The following is a 15,334-nucleotide window of genomic DNA, read 5'->3' on the forward strand; positions in this document are numbered from 1 at the left end:
GTAAAGAATTCGGACAAAGAAGCTTTATGTTGCTACTTGTGGTGGGATCTGTAGACCAGCAGCACCGACCTGAAAGCCTTAGAAGTATGTCAGGCACTGACACACATACTGATTGGGTATTTCCAGTTCACAGGATGTCTCAGTGATTCTTACTTGCTTATTAAAGCTTGAGAAGCACTGGTTAAAGGTTATTTTGATGGGTTGGAGAGGGGAGCATCTGTGCCTTTGAAAGGGAATGTATTTGCCAAGTGTATTTACCATCCTGGAGTATGACACATGCTTTCAAGGACAAGTCACTGCATTTGAATCAGATTTTTGGTGTGTTACTTTCATATACACTTAAATACTTAATTACTATTTCAGTTGAGTATTTGCTGATAGGGAGAAAAAGTACAAATTCGCTTAGCTGGAAAACATGATAGTTGGATCTACCAGTCTTGCATTTAAATAGAAGAGGTGAATGATTCTCTTCTAAGCAAAATGATGAAACATTATATTTAAGACTCACAGTTGGTGATGGACAGGGAGGCCTGGAGTGCTGAGATTCATGGGGTCACAAAGAGTCAGACACGACTGAGCGACTAAACTGAACTGAACTGACGCTTTGCAAACACATCCTTAAACCAAACAATAGCCTTTGTTTAAAAAAATAACCAGCCTTGTTTTCATCCTTTTTAAATAGGAATGGTAACATTGTACAATGAAACAACTTTAGTTACTCATGAAAAGTTTTGCTTAATGAGAATGGTAAAATCAAGGGAAAAATACATGTTTTTCTAAGTTTTTTTTTTCTTTTAAATGGTTATATTAGTTGATGGAGTTTGTACTGTGGCAAATTGTGTTGGAAAGGAATTAGCTCCACACGTCAAGAAGCATGGAAGCAAACTTGTTCCAGAATCTCTTAAAAAAGACCGAAATGGAAAGTCTACCCTGGATGGCGCTATGGTTGTAGCAGCAAGTAGTGTTCAAGGTAACATAAAACTCTGAAAACTTAGGAAGGTCTGTTTGCCAAGGGTTGGTTTTATTTACCTTTGATTGTATTTTCAGGATTCTCAACTGTCTGGCAAGGATTGGAATGTGCAGCTAAATGCATTGTTAACAATGTTTCAGCAGAAACTGTACAAACTGTCAGATACAAGTAAGTTGAATTTTATCATTTTAATAATGAGATCTCATAGCATTTGTTTAACTCTGGGGACAATTAAAATGATTGTATATCTATTTTTGATTAAATATCTGGTAAAACAGTTTTTTTCACTTGCTATTTCTAAATAGGGAGAAGAGTAAAGATTCTAGAAATCAATAGTATTACTGTGACTTTTAATTGTTATATTTGTTCATCATTAATGGAAAGAATAGATTCATATTATTTTTAATGCCTGGAGTTTCTATATGCCTTCATGTTCTTGTGAGTGGTGTTTATTTATCTGTGATTTTGGTGGGGAAAACTTGAATTATAATTAAAGTATTACACTTTGTTAGTACTAGTCCCTTCTATATACGAAGAATATTAAATTTTCACATCTTATTTGAATGTACCACTGTGCATGTGTATTGGAACAGACAGATGGTATAAGACATGCCGTTAAGAAATGAACAAACATAGAACTGAATTATTCATCCAAGCTCATCTGATAAGTGGTGTTAAAGATGAGACTTAAAAACAGGATTTTAGCTTTTTATTCTGTCTTTATAAATACTAGAAGGCTAAACTCAAATTTAGTATGAAGGACTTGAGTTGCCTTTTTTAACTTTGAGTTTGTTTAGAGCTTAATAGTTAATGTTTATTTAGAAGAAAAAATCGTGTTCTCAGCTCTTGGTTATATGTGTTAATTATTTACTCACTGACAGCATTTGAGTTCACACTTCTGCATCAGACATTGTGTTCACTGCTTTTCATATGTAGTGTTTAATTTTTAATGCTGTTATCTCCATTTTATAGATGAAGAAACCAAGAGCATAGAACATTAAATACCTGGTTAAGAATTGGACCCTAGTAAGGGGTAGAGCTGAGATATAAGCCAGGTCTTTGTCGTGCAGTGTCAGGGAACAGTGCCGGGCCACCACTCCCCTTGACGGGATATCTGTGTGAGTTTAGTATCTGGAATTCTTTTCCAGCACTACATCAGTACGTTTAGACTCCCTCCCATCATAGTAAATTAGCTAACTAGTAAATTACTAACTTAATTTCCAGCCTAAGTTGGTTTGGTCTGCTCAGTCCGGGGCAAACATACCTTTGAGTAAAAGTAACATGGCCTGTCATCAAGGAGTGTCAGTTTTACCAGAGGATTTGGAAAAGCAGATGCAGAGTAGATCTGAAATTTTGATGGAAATGTAAAACCCAAGTCTCCCAGCTGACTTCTTGCTACTCTTGGCATTGACCTCTAATCTAATACTCTTTTTGTTACGCCTTTTAGGTTACTTTGATGGATTAGTCATCATTAGAAAAATGGTTTCTTTTTTTGTTGCAAGCACAGGAGAAAGTCAGAAGTGTCTTTTAGACCAAAAGTGGATTATTTTTAGATTATTATGTGCTAGCTTGGGTAAATAGGTGGTCACATGAGTAAGTAGGAAGTGCTTTATTAGATTTGTCCATTTCCTACTCCTTAAAAAAAAAAAAATGTACCTGAGTACTTGAATTAAGTTGAGTCTTTTAAAAAGTTTGAAGTTTACCCAACTAGGAAGTACAAGGTTTTAGTGTAGATTTTGTATTTTTTGTCCTTAGTGAGGAGAACTTAATGTGATATTAGAGTATTTTTACTGTGATTTGGAGCTAATTTATTTCTGTTATGGTGTATATTGCTAGTTTTATCCTTTCCTCCAAAGATTCAGTTCTTTTTTTTCAGAAAAGAAGCAGGTGAGGATTTAGTTAATTAGATTTGTAATTCCAATTATCAGGATACCTTAGTGTTAGCAGTAACTTAATTAGAAACTTGGAAAGACAGGAAGGACAGTGGAAATAACAGGTTTTGTCCAAGTAATACTATTTTCTCACTTATGAATAATCTTGCCCAGAAGTAGAAATTGCTTTTTAGGGGAAGAAACTGCAGGTATTAAACCAGTAATAATTCAGTGATATTTATCACTGAAGAATTTTAGTTCTCCATAATTGACATAAATTTATATTTGTTTATATTTATGAATTTATACCTATTTAGACTATGAAAGCTATTTGATACAGATGTAACATTTGTATTTTTCTACTCTAATCCACTGATGATGGTATAATGAAGAAAACTTATTATTTTTTGAACATGTGTATTCTTATTGCCTATGAGAAATTACTCTCCCAAGTAGTTGTTTCAAATCTGCCTTAATTATTTGCACTATGCCTAAGAGAAAAATATGTTACATAAATTTCCATATCAAGTTTCTTGTAGTATAAGCAAATACAAAGAATTATTATTTTTTTAATTTAGGTATATTTAAAGGCAGGTTGTATTAGATAAGTATATTCTCCATGCCTTTTATGGTTTTGATTCTAATTCAGGACTGTGTTCATTCATTATGAATGACTTACCAATGACCTATATAATTAAATACACTCCTAATTTTTTGAGGTAAATGTATAAGAAAGATTTGTTAATACTTTATTTTTGTCAGTTATATTACTATTTTTGTTATATAGATTTAGGAGCAAGAAGACCTACAGGAATAAGGAAAAAGCAATTGAGTAACTTTAAACCTACTATACCTGATTGCAGTATAGTGTCTGCTAAATAATTCATCACTCTTCTACATAGCTTCTAACTTTCACCTTTAAGTTCCTTTTTTCCACTTTAAATTGTTTAGAGGAAAATAATATAACTTTAGTAAGTTAGGTACATTTTTGTTTCCCCCTCAGTAATATTTTATCTTAGAACATATATTTGTGAAGAATAAGCTTAGTAAAAATATTTTCCTGTAGCAAATTAACTCTTTTAAGGTCTAGTATTTAACTGGTTTATTTAGTAAATTTTAATTAAAGTTTCCCTTAAATTTTCACTGGGTGAAGGGACAAATTCAAATCCATTTGAGGTTATCCCCTTTAGCAGATGTCATATTATCCATAAAACTCTATATCACATCTACTCAGGAGTTGTATAGGATCAGTCTTGGTCTTTTCAATATGGTAACTGTACAAATATTTAAATATGGTCATTATGTATTTTGCTTATTTTTTCTTTTCTACTAAATACTCCCAGTTTAACAATTCCATATATAGTATGGTTTCCAGATCTTTCCTTCACGAATGTTCTCAAAATATGGAACCCAGACTTGAATCTAATATTCTAGAGGTATTGTAACCAGATTGAATACAGTGGGGTTGTCTCCCTTGTTTTGGTCATATTTAGCATGTGATAAATATGGAATAGAAGACAAAGGGTATGTCTTTATAGTAGCTGTTACTTTATTGACCCATATCAAACGTGTTTTTCTTAACTGAATTATAATTGCTTTACAATCTGAACCTTTGCCTTATTTTTAGACGGTTGATATTTGTACCTAAATAAAACTTTACATTTATTCTGGCTTAATTGTACTTCGTTGATTTTGATTTTGACCCATCATTAATTCTATCATTTTGGCTTCAGATTTTGATCTGTGCCATGTTAGCCTTACATTTTGAGTTACCTGTAGGTTGAAAGACGTGTCTTTCTTACGTCTTAAGATTTTTTTCCACAGGGTTTTTTTTTGTGTGTGTGTGTGTGGATAAAGTCAAATCACATGCTTACTGTAGCCTTTCTTCCTAATTGATCTTTATCCAAGATTTAATACTTATTGAGACTGGTGGGTCAGCTGTTTACACATCTCCTAACAGTATTGTCTTTTCCCACCTTTCAGTTTTGTCTTACAGATACTTCTTAGGGTGGTTGTCTTCCACACCCATTTCTTAAATATTGGTTTTGTGTATGGTTTTACTCTGTACTCCCTTTTCTGCTCTTTGTGGATATCATATATATATATACACACACACACACATCTATGGCCACAATTATCACCTATATCTCAGCAGCTCTTAGATCTATATTTCCTCTTAACTTTTAATCTATAGGCTTATACATCCCAACTGCATACCACTGCACCCATTCAATCCACAGGTTTTTTTTTTTTTTAATTGATCCCTTTAGCTCCAGCCTCATTAGCATTACCTTAGAATATATTTTCATCATTTTTCATCCAGCTCAAAACTTGTTTCCTAACTGGTCCTCAGTGTTAAACCCTTACAGTTCACAATGCAACCTGTGATAGATCCTTCTGAAATACAAATTTGGTCATACCGTTCCTACTGATTTCAAGATAAAGTTTAAACTCCTTAGCTTCACCTATAAGGTTGCTTGTAACCCATCTGTGTTTGAGAACTATTAAGAAGCTATTTCTGTTTTAAATATTTAATATTTCTAAGAATAACTTTGAAGGTTGCATGTAAATTGAATTTTAGGCAGATTTATTAGAAAGTTGTGATGAAATTTTGCTATAATGAGTGAAATCTGGAATCACTGCCAGGGTGCTATTTTGCTATATGTTACTAAATGCACTGGAGAAATTCCTGAAAAGTGTCATTCAAATTGACATCTGAATCCCATTGACTTATTTAGAACATTCTTTATATTCATTTTTTATTGTTCTTAAATTGGTAGTATTCACTATGTAAGATGTAATTCAATTAGCTAATTATAGTTAACTTTTTTAAAAGGAAGAATAAAAAATAAGCTTTTTTTTTTTGGCCAGAGATAGGCTTTCTAGGAGTCTTTAACGGTGTAGTTTGAGTCTGAATAAAGAGAAGAACTGAAGAGTTATTAAGGCAAGAGAGGAGAAAGGGATGTCTGCCAGGAATCCTGGCTCCTGGGCATGTTGGGAAGCAGAGGTGATGAGTGAGAAGATATTTAAAAAATAAACACAACTTCTGAAAAACTGTTCTGTAGGGTCTTTAAAAATATATTTAGTCCTATGGAATTTTCAAAGTGCTTTCACATACACATCTCATAAAGGAGAGGAAATTTTATGAGGTACAGAGAGGTGGGGACTTCACCTGGGTCACATGGCTAACTGTTGGCCCATTTGGTATTAGAATCTTCATTTTCTGACTCCCAGTTTAGTAGTTTTCTCCAAACACTAACATGGCCACATTCTTCAGTCATCATGTCACTTGACTGCAGTTAACCCAGGCCTGGAGAGAGAAGCCCTGAGAGGGACCTGCTCAACCAGGAGTTTGGGGCACCCTTCCAGTGCTGAAACTGCCTCCGCCCCTTTCTTCTCATTGAGCCTGAGCCATTGCCACGTGATGACTGTATTTGTGACCAGGGCGTAATTGACTGTGAGAAAGCCCCATGTCTTTTGCAACATCAGCAATTCTGTGGAATTCCGAGGGGTTGCAAAGCAGCAGGGACTGGCAAAAAGCAGTCAGGAGCTTTTCCATTGGGTAACTGTTGTGAAAACCCCAGTCAAGAGTGGTATAGACATAAGGTTTGACAGATTGTAGGCTCTGCTGTGCTCTAACATTGTGAATGGAATATTCAGAAGCATTATAAGATTATTGCATATTTCCAGCACTGAAGTTGAAAAAAAACAAAAAACATAAATAAACCAGTAGGATCGCAAACCACAGAAGGCCAGACTGATACTAATAGAGGACTTGTTAATTTGGAGATCTGATCCAGTGTAAGAAAAAATGTCCAGATACTGGTCACAAAGCATCTAGGAAACTTCAGTATGTTCTGGAAAAAAAGACTGTAGAATTTTGCCTCTTTGTTCTTGTTTGTTGTTTAAGCAGTCCTCTATTTGGGGAAACCTATGGACAGGAAAAGATTTTAAAGCCTGGTACTTAGAAAAAGGTAAAGAGTAAAACAAAGTAGAATAAGGTTTAGTGTCCTTGTATACGCCTCAAGTTGTATTTTCTCATGGAAATGGTATTAAACACCATCAATTGTATTGATTATGGTCAGAAGTAACTGCTTTGTGTGATGTTTTACAATTTCCCCAGTCCTTTGCTCTACTTGAGAACCCAGGAAGCTCTTAGATGGCTAGGGCAGGGCTTACTTATTTTATTCATTCAACAAATATTAGGTATTAGGCACTGTTCTAAGTACTTAAGATACATTAATGAACAAAGCAAAGAGATCCTTTTATAATGGGGTTTATATTCTAGTGAGACAAACAAGCAAAACAAAAACAGTGGGGGTTTTTGCTTTGGTGTTTAGAAAGTTGTTCTGTAGTTGTCAGTTCAGTCGCTCAGTCATGTCCGACTCTTTGTGACTGTAGCATGCCAGTTTTCCCTTTCCATCACCAGCTTCCAGAGCTTGCTCAAACTCCTGTTCATTGAGTTGGTGATGCCATCCAGCCATTTCATTCTCTGTCATCCCCTTTTCCTACCTGCAATCTTTTGCAGCATCAGGGTCTTTTCCAGTGAGTCAGTTCCATAGAAGAAACAGGCATTAAGTTAGAGAAGAAAGAGCTGTTAAGGGAGGATTGATTGGCTGTGGGATGAGGCAATTAAAATAGGTTAAATGCTAAGAGGATTATACCTGACTTGAAGAAGGTGAGGCAGTTAGCCATGTGGATACCTGTGGTGAGAGTAGTCTTAAGTGGATACCAGCCAGTACGAAGGTCATAGGGCCACTACATGTGTGCTTGGTGGGTTCAAAGAACAGCAGGAATGCCATTGAGTCTGCAGTAGTGTGGAGTGGAGTGAGAGAGAAAGTTGTAGAATCTCTGTTTAGAGACAAACTCAGATTCCAGTAGTTTGAAAGGCTTAACTAGAGTCTAAGTTAGAACTCAAAACCATTTATAGTGACCTATAGTTGTAAGACCGGGAGCTGACTGTGGCTCACATCATGAATTCCTTATTGCCAAATTCAGACTTAAATTGAAGAAGGTAGGGAAAACCACTAGACCATTCAGGTATGACCTAAATCAAATCCCTTATGATTATACAGTGGAAGTGAGAAATAGATTTAAGGGACTAGATCTAATAGAGTGCCTGAAGAACTATGGACAGAGGTTTGTGACATTGTATAAGAGACAGGGATCAAGACCATTCCCATGAAAAAGAAATGCAAAAAAGCAAAATGGCTGTCTGAAGAGGCCTTACAAATAGCTGTGAAAAGAAGAGAAGCGAAAAGCAAAGGAGAAAAGGAAAGATACACCCATCTGAATGCAGAGTTCCAAAGAATAGCAAGGAGAGATAAGAAAGCTTTCTTCAGCTATCAATGCAAGGAAATAGAGGAAAACAACAGAATGGGAAAGACTAGAGATCTCTTCAAGAAAATTAGAGATACCAAAGGAACATTTCATGCAAAGATGGGCTCGATAAAGGACAGAAATGGTATGGACCTAACAGAAGCAGAAGATATTAAGAAGAGGTGGCCAGAATACACAGAAGAACTGTACAGAAAAGATCTTCATGACCCAGATAATCACGATGGTGTGATCACTGACCGAGAGCCAGACATCCTGGAATGTGAAGTCAAGTGGGCCTTAGAAAGCATCACTACGAACAAAGCTAGTGGAGGTGACGGAATTCCAGCTGAGCTATTCCAAATCCTGAAAGATGATGCTGTGAAAGTGCTGCACTCAACATGCCAGCAAATTTGGAAAACTCAGCAGTGGCCACAGGACTGGAAAAGGTCAGTTTTTATTCCAATCCCAAAGAAAGACAATGCCAGAGAATGCTCAAACTACCGCACAATTGCACTCATCTCACACGCTAGTAAAGTAATGCTCAAAATTCTCCAAGTCAGGCTTCAGCAATACGTGAACCATGAACTTCCAGATGTTCAAGCTGGTTTTAGAAAAGGCAGAGGAACCAGAGATCAAATTGCCAACATCCACTGGATCATGGAAAAAGCAAGAGAGTTCCAGAAAAGCATCTATTTCTGCTTTATTGACTATGCCAAAGCCTTTGACTGTGTGGATCACAATAAACTGTGGAAAATTCTGAAAGAGATGGGAATGCCAGACCACCTGACCTGCCTCTTGAGAAACCTATATGTAGGTCAGGAAGCAACAGTTAGAACTGGACATGGAACAACAGATTGGTTCCAAATAGGAAAAGGAGTTCGTCAAGGCTGTATATTGTCACCCTGTTTATTTAACTTATATGCAGAGTACATCATGAGAAACACTGGGCTGGAAGAAGCACAAGCTGGAATCAAGATTTCCGGGAGAAATATCAATAACCTCAGATATGGAGATGACACCACCCTTATGGCAGAAAGTGAAGAGGAACTAAAAAGCCTCCTGATGAAAGTGAAAGTGGAGAGTGAAAAAGTTGGCTTAAAGCTCAACACTCAGAAAATGAAGATCATGGCATCTGGTCCCATTACTTCATGGCAGATAGATGGGGAAACAGTGTCAGACTTTATTTTTTTGGGCTCCAAAATCACTGCAAATGGTGATTGTAGCCATGAAATTAAAAGACTCCTTGGAAGAAAAGTTATGACCAACCCAGATAGCTTATTCAAAAGCAGAGACATTACTTTGCCAACAAAGTCCGTCTAGTCAAGGCTATGGTTTTTCCTGTGGTCATGTATGGATGTGAGAGTTGGACCGTGAAGAAAGCTGAACACTGAAGAATTGATGCTTTTGAACTGTGGTGTTGGAGAAGACTCTTGAGAGTCCCTTGGACTGCAAGGAGATCCAACCAGTCCATTCTGAAGGAGATCAGCCCTGGGATTTCTTTGGAAGGAATGATGCTAAAGCTGAAACTCCAGTACTTTGGCCACCTCATGTGAAGAGTTGACTCATTGGGAAAGACTCTGATGCTGGGAGGGATTGGGGGCAGTAGGAGAAGGGGATGACAGAGGATGAGATGGCTGGATGGCATCACTGACTCGATGGACATGAGTTTGGGTAAACTCCGGGAGTTGGTGATGGACAGGGAGGCCTGGCGAGCTGCGATTCATGCGGTCGCAAAGAGTCGGACACGACTGAGCGACTGAACTGATAGTTGTTTCAGTTAAAATTCTCTCATATTTCCAGAAAGAGACAAAACAGGAAATAATGACTGATTAACAACCTTTATTAAAATTTACACTCAGCATAAACAGTCTTCATTGCATTAATCTCAGCCTCAGTTTATTTTCGTAGTATTTTTACTGAAGGAGAAAATAGAGTGTGTGCACAGTGTGATTTTATTCTTTACTGTGTTTTACATTATTCATTAAATTGAAACATAATCTTTGATTTTGCTTCTAAGGATAACATACTAATCATGTGAGCTATTTAACACTAAAATTCAGAAAACTTTGATTTGTATTTGTAATTTTGTTGTGCTTTCTCTAATCTTTCTTTTAAAGATATGGGCATACTGCAGGAGAAGCTACACACAACGCAGTAGATTCTGCCATCAATGTTGGTGTAACTGCCTATAATATTGACAACATTGGCATCAAAGCAATGGTGAAGAAAACTGCAAAACAAACAGGACACACACTGCTTGAGGACTATAAAATCATTGATAATTCTAAGGGGGAAAATCCAGGAGGAGGAGCAAGTGCAAACCTGAAAGGGGAGAAAGATGAGCAGAAAGAGGGGCCAGAGAAGAACGGGGCAAAGAAGAAAGATAAGTGATGGAAGTGCTATGCATTGCCTATACCAAAGCCTTATAGACGGATGCAATTTTGTTAAATAGGCTAATGTGATAATCCTCACAGGTTAACCAGGATTTTTAAAGTGTATTCATTCCTACAAAGTGACTATTTCATAAGCTTTATGTCATGTATTCTACTTCCGTGGAAAAGAATCAGTATTCTTGCATCTGATCTTTAGAAATATAGTTAACATTCTCTGTGAATTTATTTTTTTCTAAATGTGGCTAAAATATTTTTGCAGTTAAAATAAGACTAATAATAGATGTGCTATAAACCTCATTAAACCTAATGTTAAACTATTTTTGTATTTGCTGTCTTTCAGAAAGTGAAGTAGGAAATCATTATATTATATTCACATATACATAAAATTGGCACTTAGTAACCTTAGTTCTATGTGTACTGGGAAGGAATGACTTAAAATGTTGTTTCCTCTTTTTGCACTAATTGTGGACTTTTTTTTAGGGTGCTTGTCAGAATTGTCAGTATGTAAGCTAAACAAAAACTGTGATCCTAAATGAAAAGAATTCTTGCATAACATTTAAAAGACTTTTTCAAAACAAGGAATAGACTAATCATGAAAATTAAAATGAGTTTCTATAAAAATTATTTGGTAGTTTATCTCTTTGTTAGTAAATGGGACAGTCTTTTTGATTTTAAATGATTACAAACAGATTTTTAAGTCTTCTAGAATTAAGTCTTCTAGATTTATACTGTTACTGATCTATTAGGAGCCTAGGAAATTTCGGACTGTGGTTGGTATTGTAACAATACAAAGTGATTATTATCAGTTCAGTTGGACAAAAATGTAATCACTTCTACTGTAAGTTTTTCCAAAAGGCTAAAATTTAGTGAAAACTAAAATATAAACAGTTGAGTTAATGTACGGTAAATAATTTTTATTTTGGGATTCAGTCGTTAAAATTGTATATACCAAAAAGCCAATGAATTAAATTATTAGAAAGATTTTATTCATAATTCAGGTAAAGAATGTGAAGACTTTAGGCATTTATCCATCGTGAATGGCATAATGGTGTCCACTTTGGCAGAAGACAGGATATTCACAGACCTGTAAGCTACAAACATGTTATAAAAATAGCTAATGGCATTTTACTTTTGTTTCTTGATTTTAAAAAATTTGGCATTGGTTTTCATACTATAGTCCTTTCTGATATTTCTGAATCTCCAATTGCTATTTACTTTATTAGACTTTATTTGAAGCTAAAGAGTGCACTTTGTGAATAAACTGTCTTTGATTTACTTGGCCTCAGATGTATTCATGGGCTTGTATTTCAGGAACACAGAATCAGAGCCTTTTCCTAGGGCCAAGGATAATGTTCTAGTTGAAATGGAAATAAAGTCGAATTAGTAAATAGCCTTCAGTCAGTCTCTGCCTTATTTAAGAAATGGAATGACAATTAATGGAGCCTGGAGTTTAAAAAATTATCTTAGAGCACAGATCAGCAACAGAAACCTACTTGTCCCTTTCACTTCATTCTACTCTGTTCACTTGTTTGTGGGTTGCTGTTTCAGATCAACAGCAGTTTTTAAATTAAGGCTTTTGAACTAAAACCACACTGATGACAGTATTCAGTCTGTAACTGTGGAAGTGGGGTGGAAATTAAAGTGCTGGGAGTTGCAAACTGAAGGGTGAAGAAAGATTGACAGTGGAAGGATTACCTTTTTAGTCAGTCAGTAGACAGGTTGTGACTAGTAAGTCTGGGTGAAGCAAGGGGAAAAGTGGATGGTGTCACACCCAAGATGGCGTATCAGAGGAGTGGGTTTTTACATGAAGATGGAAGCGTGTAGTGATGCTGGAAGCAGCATTAGAGGCAGAGAGCATTTCTGACTCTCCTGACCCAAAGGAGCAGGAGTTCTATAGACAAACTAGAGAATAAACCCATCAGTTCTTAGATTTTGACATTTCAAAAGCTATGATTTATGTGTGAATCAGATTTGGGAAAATATGTGACGATCTCTCTAACATCCAGCTCACTCTCACCCCACCTCCCCAGTCTATGAGAGAACTAAGAACAGTGGCTAAGGACCAGAAGGGGAGCCACCAAGACAGAACAGACACTGGTGAGTGTCTGAGAGGTGACCAGCACCTCGCTCCCCACAACCTGCCTCAGGTTGGGCACAGAAGTTAGGAGTACTAAATTTGCCATACCATGTGATATTGACATCCTGTGAGGAGAGTTCTTTTGCACTTTTCAGTTAAACTAGATTCTTTGAAGCCAGTGCACGTACTTGGTATCTTACACATCACTTTGTACAAAATAAGCCTTCAATTGTATTTAATTGAATTGATGCCTCACAATGCTGCCAATTATCTTTGGCCCACAACCCAGGATTGTTCTTTTGGACACTAAACACCCTATCTGTCTAACATGCCACTACATCACGTTCTGTTTAAACAATTCAATTCGAAACTTCCAGTACTGGCCCTCTAACACCTGTGAACCACTGAGAGACCCAGCCTGACGGCGCCGCCCTGTGACGTTACAAGGAGCCTGGCCGAGAGCGAGGCCGTTCCCCCGACAACGGCTGTGAGATCTTCCCCTCACCCGGCTTCTGAGTGTCCCCTCAGGTCTAGTGTCAGCTGTGTGAGGGGAGGGCGTGGGTGGCCTCTGAACTGACGCTATGTTGGAAGGAAGAGGCGACAACTTCAACTATGTGAGCACCGACCGTCTTAAATTGGAGTTACAGGAAGAAATGCACCTGAAGTGAGTTGGGGACCAGCGCGCACTCCCGCCGGGTGTGGGGGTCACGGCCACGCCGCCAACGCGAAGGCCGGTGTCTGGGGGGTGGGGGGGTCCAGGGCTCAAGGTCGAAGCCCCTGAGGCCGATGTGACAGCTGCAGGGTCACTGATATCCGGGCAGAGCTGGTGACATCTGAAAGCAGTATAGATTCATTGACCTGGTACATTTGGTGTTACAAAGAGGCAGGTTTTGAACTGCCTTCAAGATCAAGTCAAATGGAGTGTACTATGTGCATATGCTCTAATGCTAAAATGTGTGTGTGCACTTTTGATGTTCCAGTAGGTTCAGGTTTTCTGTTTCAATTGCCAGACATTTTGTTCAGTTATTATACTGCTGTTTTATCCCTTTGCTGCTGCTAAGTCGCTTCAGTCGTGTGCGACTCTGTGCGACCCCATAGATGGCAGCCCACCAGGCTCCCTCATCCCTGGAATTCTCCAGGCAAGAATACTGGAGTGGGTTGCCATTTCTTTCTCCAACGCACGAAAGTAAAAGGTGAAAGTGAAGTTGCTCAGTCGTGTCTGACTCTTAGCGACCCCACGGACTGCAGCCTACCAGGCTCCTCCGTCCATGGGATTTTCCAAGCAAGAGTACTGGAGTGGGGTGCCATTGCCTGCTCCGTTCATCCCTTTAGAAGCACTTAAGAATTGGTGACATTTTGTAAAAATGAAGCCCCTCCTATATATATACTTCTTAAAATTCTCCATATAAGCATTCTTACTAAAACTTTGGAACATTTTAAGCAGTTTTTGTTTTGTTTTGTTTTTTAAGGTTCCCCTGTCCCCACCAGTAGGCCACAGGAGGGTAGACCCGCCTATGTGGAAGCAGTGGTCTTTATAGCTTCCTTTGCTTTCCACTGTTAACAGGTCCAAACACACTCTTTTAGTTGCTCAGTCAATTCTTGGTCTGACAATAAGCTGTAAGCCCTCTGAGGACAGGTTCTGTAGTCCCTGAAACAGTAGAGTATAGGTACCAGTACTTTAGAGGAATCCTGTACAAATTCAAATCCCAGCACTCTTCACTCAGCAACTACATGATCTTGGGCAAGTTAATGAACCTCTAAGCTGCTGTATTCTCAAATCTAAGACTGTAGTAGAAATGTTTATCTCACACATCATGTGGTTGTTACCAGGACTAAATGAAATGTTTGTAACACTCAGCATTGGCTTGTGATAAACATTCAGTGGAAGTTGGCTGCTGCATATTGCTCTTCTTACTTGGGTATATCTTCAGCACTTATCACAATGCCTCTAACATAATAGGCATTCAAAAATATGTACTGAATAAATGATTCTATTTTGAGAACTACTATGCTTATTGATGTCCTAAATAGATTATCTCTGTAGTGTTACGTATGTATTTTTTTTTTAGTGCTGCTTTTTTTCTGTTTATATCAGGTTGCCAGTTGTTACCTGTTGTCCTAGCTATTCCTTTCTATAGTAATTTGCAGCTCATTTGTTGGGCTTTGAGAAACCAGATAACCAAAAACTGTCAGACTTTTTGGGGTCAACTTTAAGAATAAAGAGTGTTAAGTGGTTACATGGAGAGCTTTGAGCTTTAGTGCATTTGAGTGTCCTTCTGGACCCAGGTTATCAGAAGCCTGTGTTTTTTTCTTGATTCCTTGTTCTCGACCAGACCATCAGTGAGTGATATTTCATAGTATGGTGTTTCTGAAGTAGTGAGTTACCATGTGTTATTCTTTTCATATTATTTTTAATTGAATCATAATCAACTAAATGTGTTCAGTAATAGCGATATAGTGCAACTCTCAGTGCTTAAAATAAGACACAAGATTGCAGAACTGGAAACCAAACTCAATACTGATGATGAAGGTATATAAGTAAATATTTTTATGTGTGACTCCTAGATAGTTACTGTTCATTGTACTATGATATCTATGGTACATTACATATTTGGAATAATAGTGCCCAAATTTTAGTCTTGCTTTTTGGCAGCATTAATAATAATTTAATATAGAGGCTTTAAAAATTGATTTTTGGAATGTC

The 15,334-nt window shown here is 37.3% G+C and overlaps 2 protein-coding genes across 3 annotated transcripts in view; both read left to right on the forward strand.

Annotated features, from left to right (window-relative positions):
- The window catches only part of SPART (spartin), a 31,608-nt gene extending 19,775 nt beyond the window's left edge, over nt 1–11,833 (forward strand). For both annotated transcript variants that reach the window (XM_070380416.1, XM_070380415.1), the window contains exons 7-9: nt 812–970; nt 1,048–1,138; nt 10,278–11,833. In XM_070380416.1, coding sequence (XP_070236517.1) covers nt 812–970; nt 1,048–1,138; nt 10,278–10,551 — 524 coding nt within the window. In that variant the 3' untranslated portion in view covers nt 10,552–11,833. The remainder of the gene's footprint in view (nt 1–811; nt 971–1,047; nt 1,139–10,277) is intronic.
- Nucleotides 11,834–11,969: 136 nt separating this feature from the next.
- CCDC169 (coiled-coil domain containing 169) overlaps nt 11,970–15,334 on the forward strand; it is a 38,516-nt gene continuing 35,151 nt past the window's right edge. Inside the window, 2 exon segments of the mRNA XM_005911883.2 lie at nt 11,970–13,294; nt 15,081–15,160. Coding sequence (XP_005911945.2) covers nt 13,212–13,294; nt 15,081–15,160 — 163 coding nt within the window. The 5' untranslated portion in view covers nt 11,970–13,211.

This window comes from Bos mutus, chromosome 12, assembly GCF_027580195.1.
Source record: "Bos mutus isolate GX-2022 chromosome 12, NWIPB_WYAK_1.1, whole genome shotgun sequence".
In the NCBI taxonomy this organism is placed as follows: Eukaryota; Metazoa; Chordata; class Mammalia; order Artiodactyla; family Bovidae; genus Bos; species Bos mutus.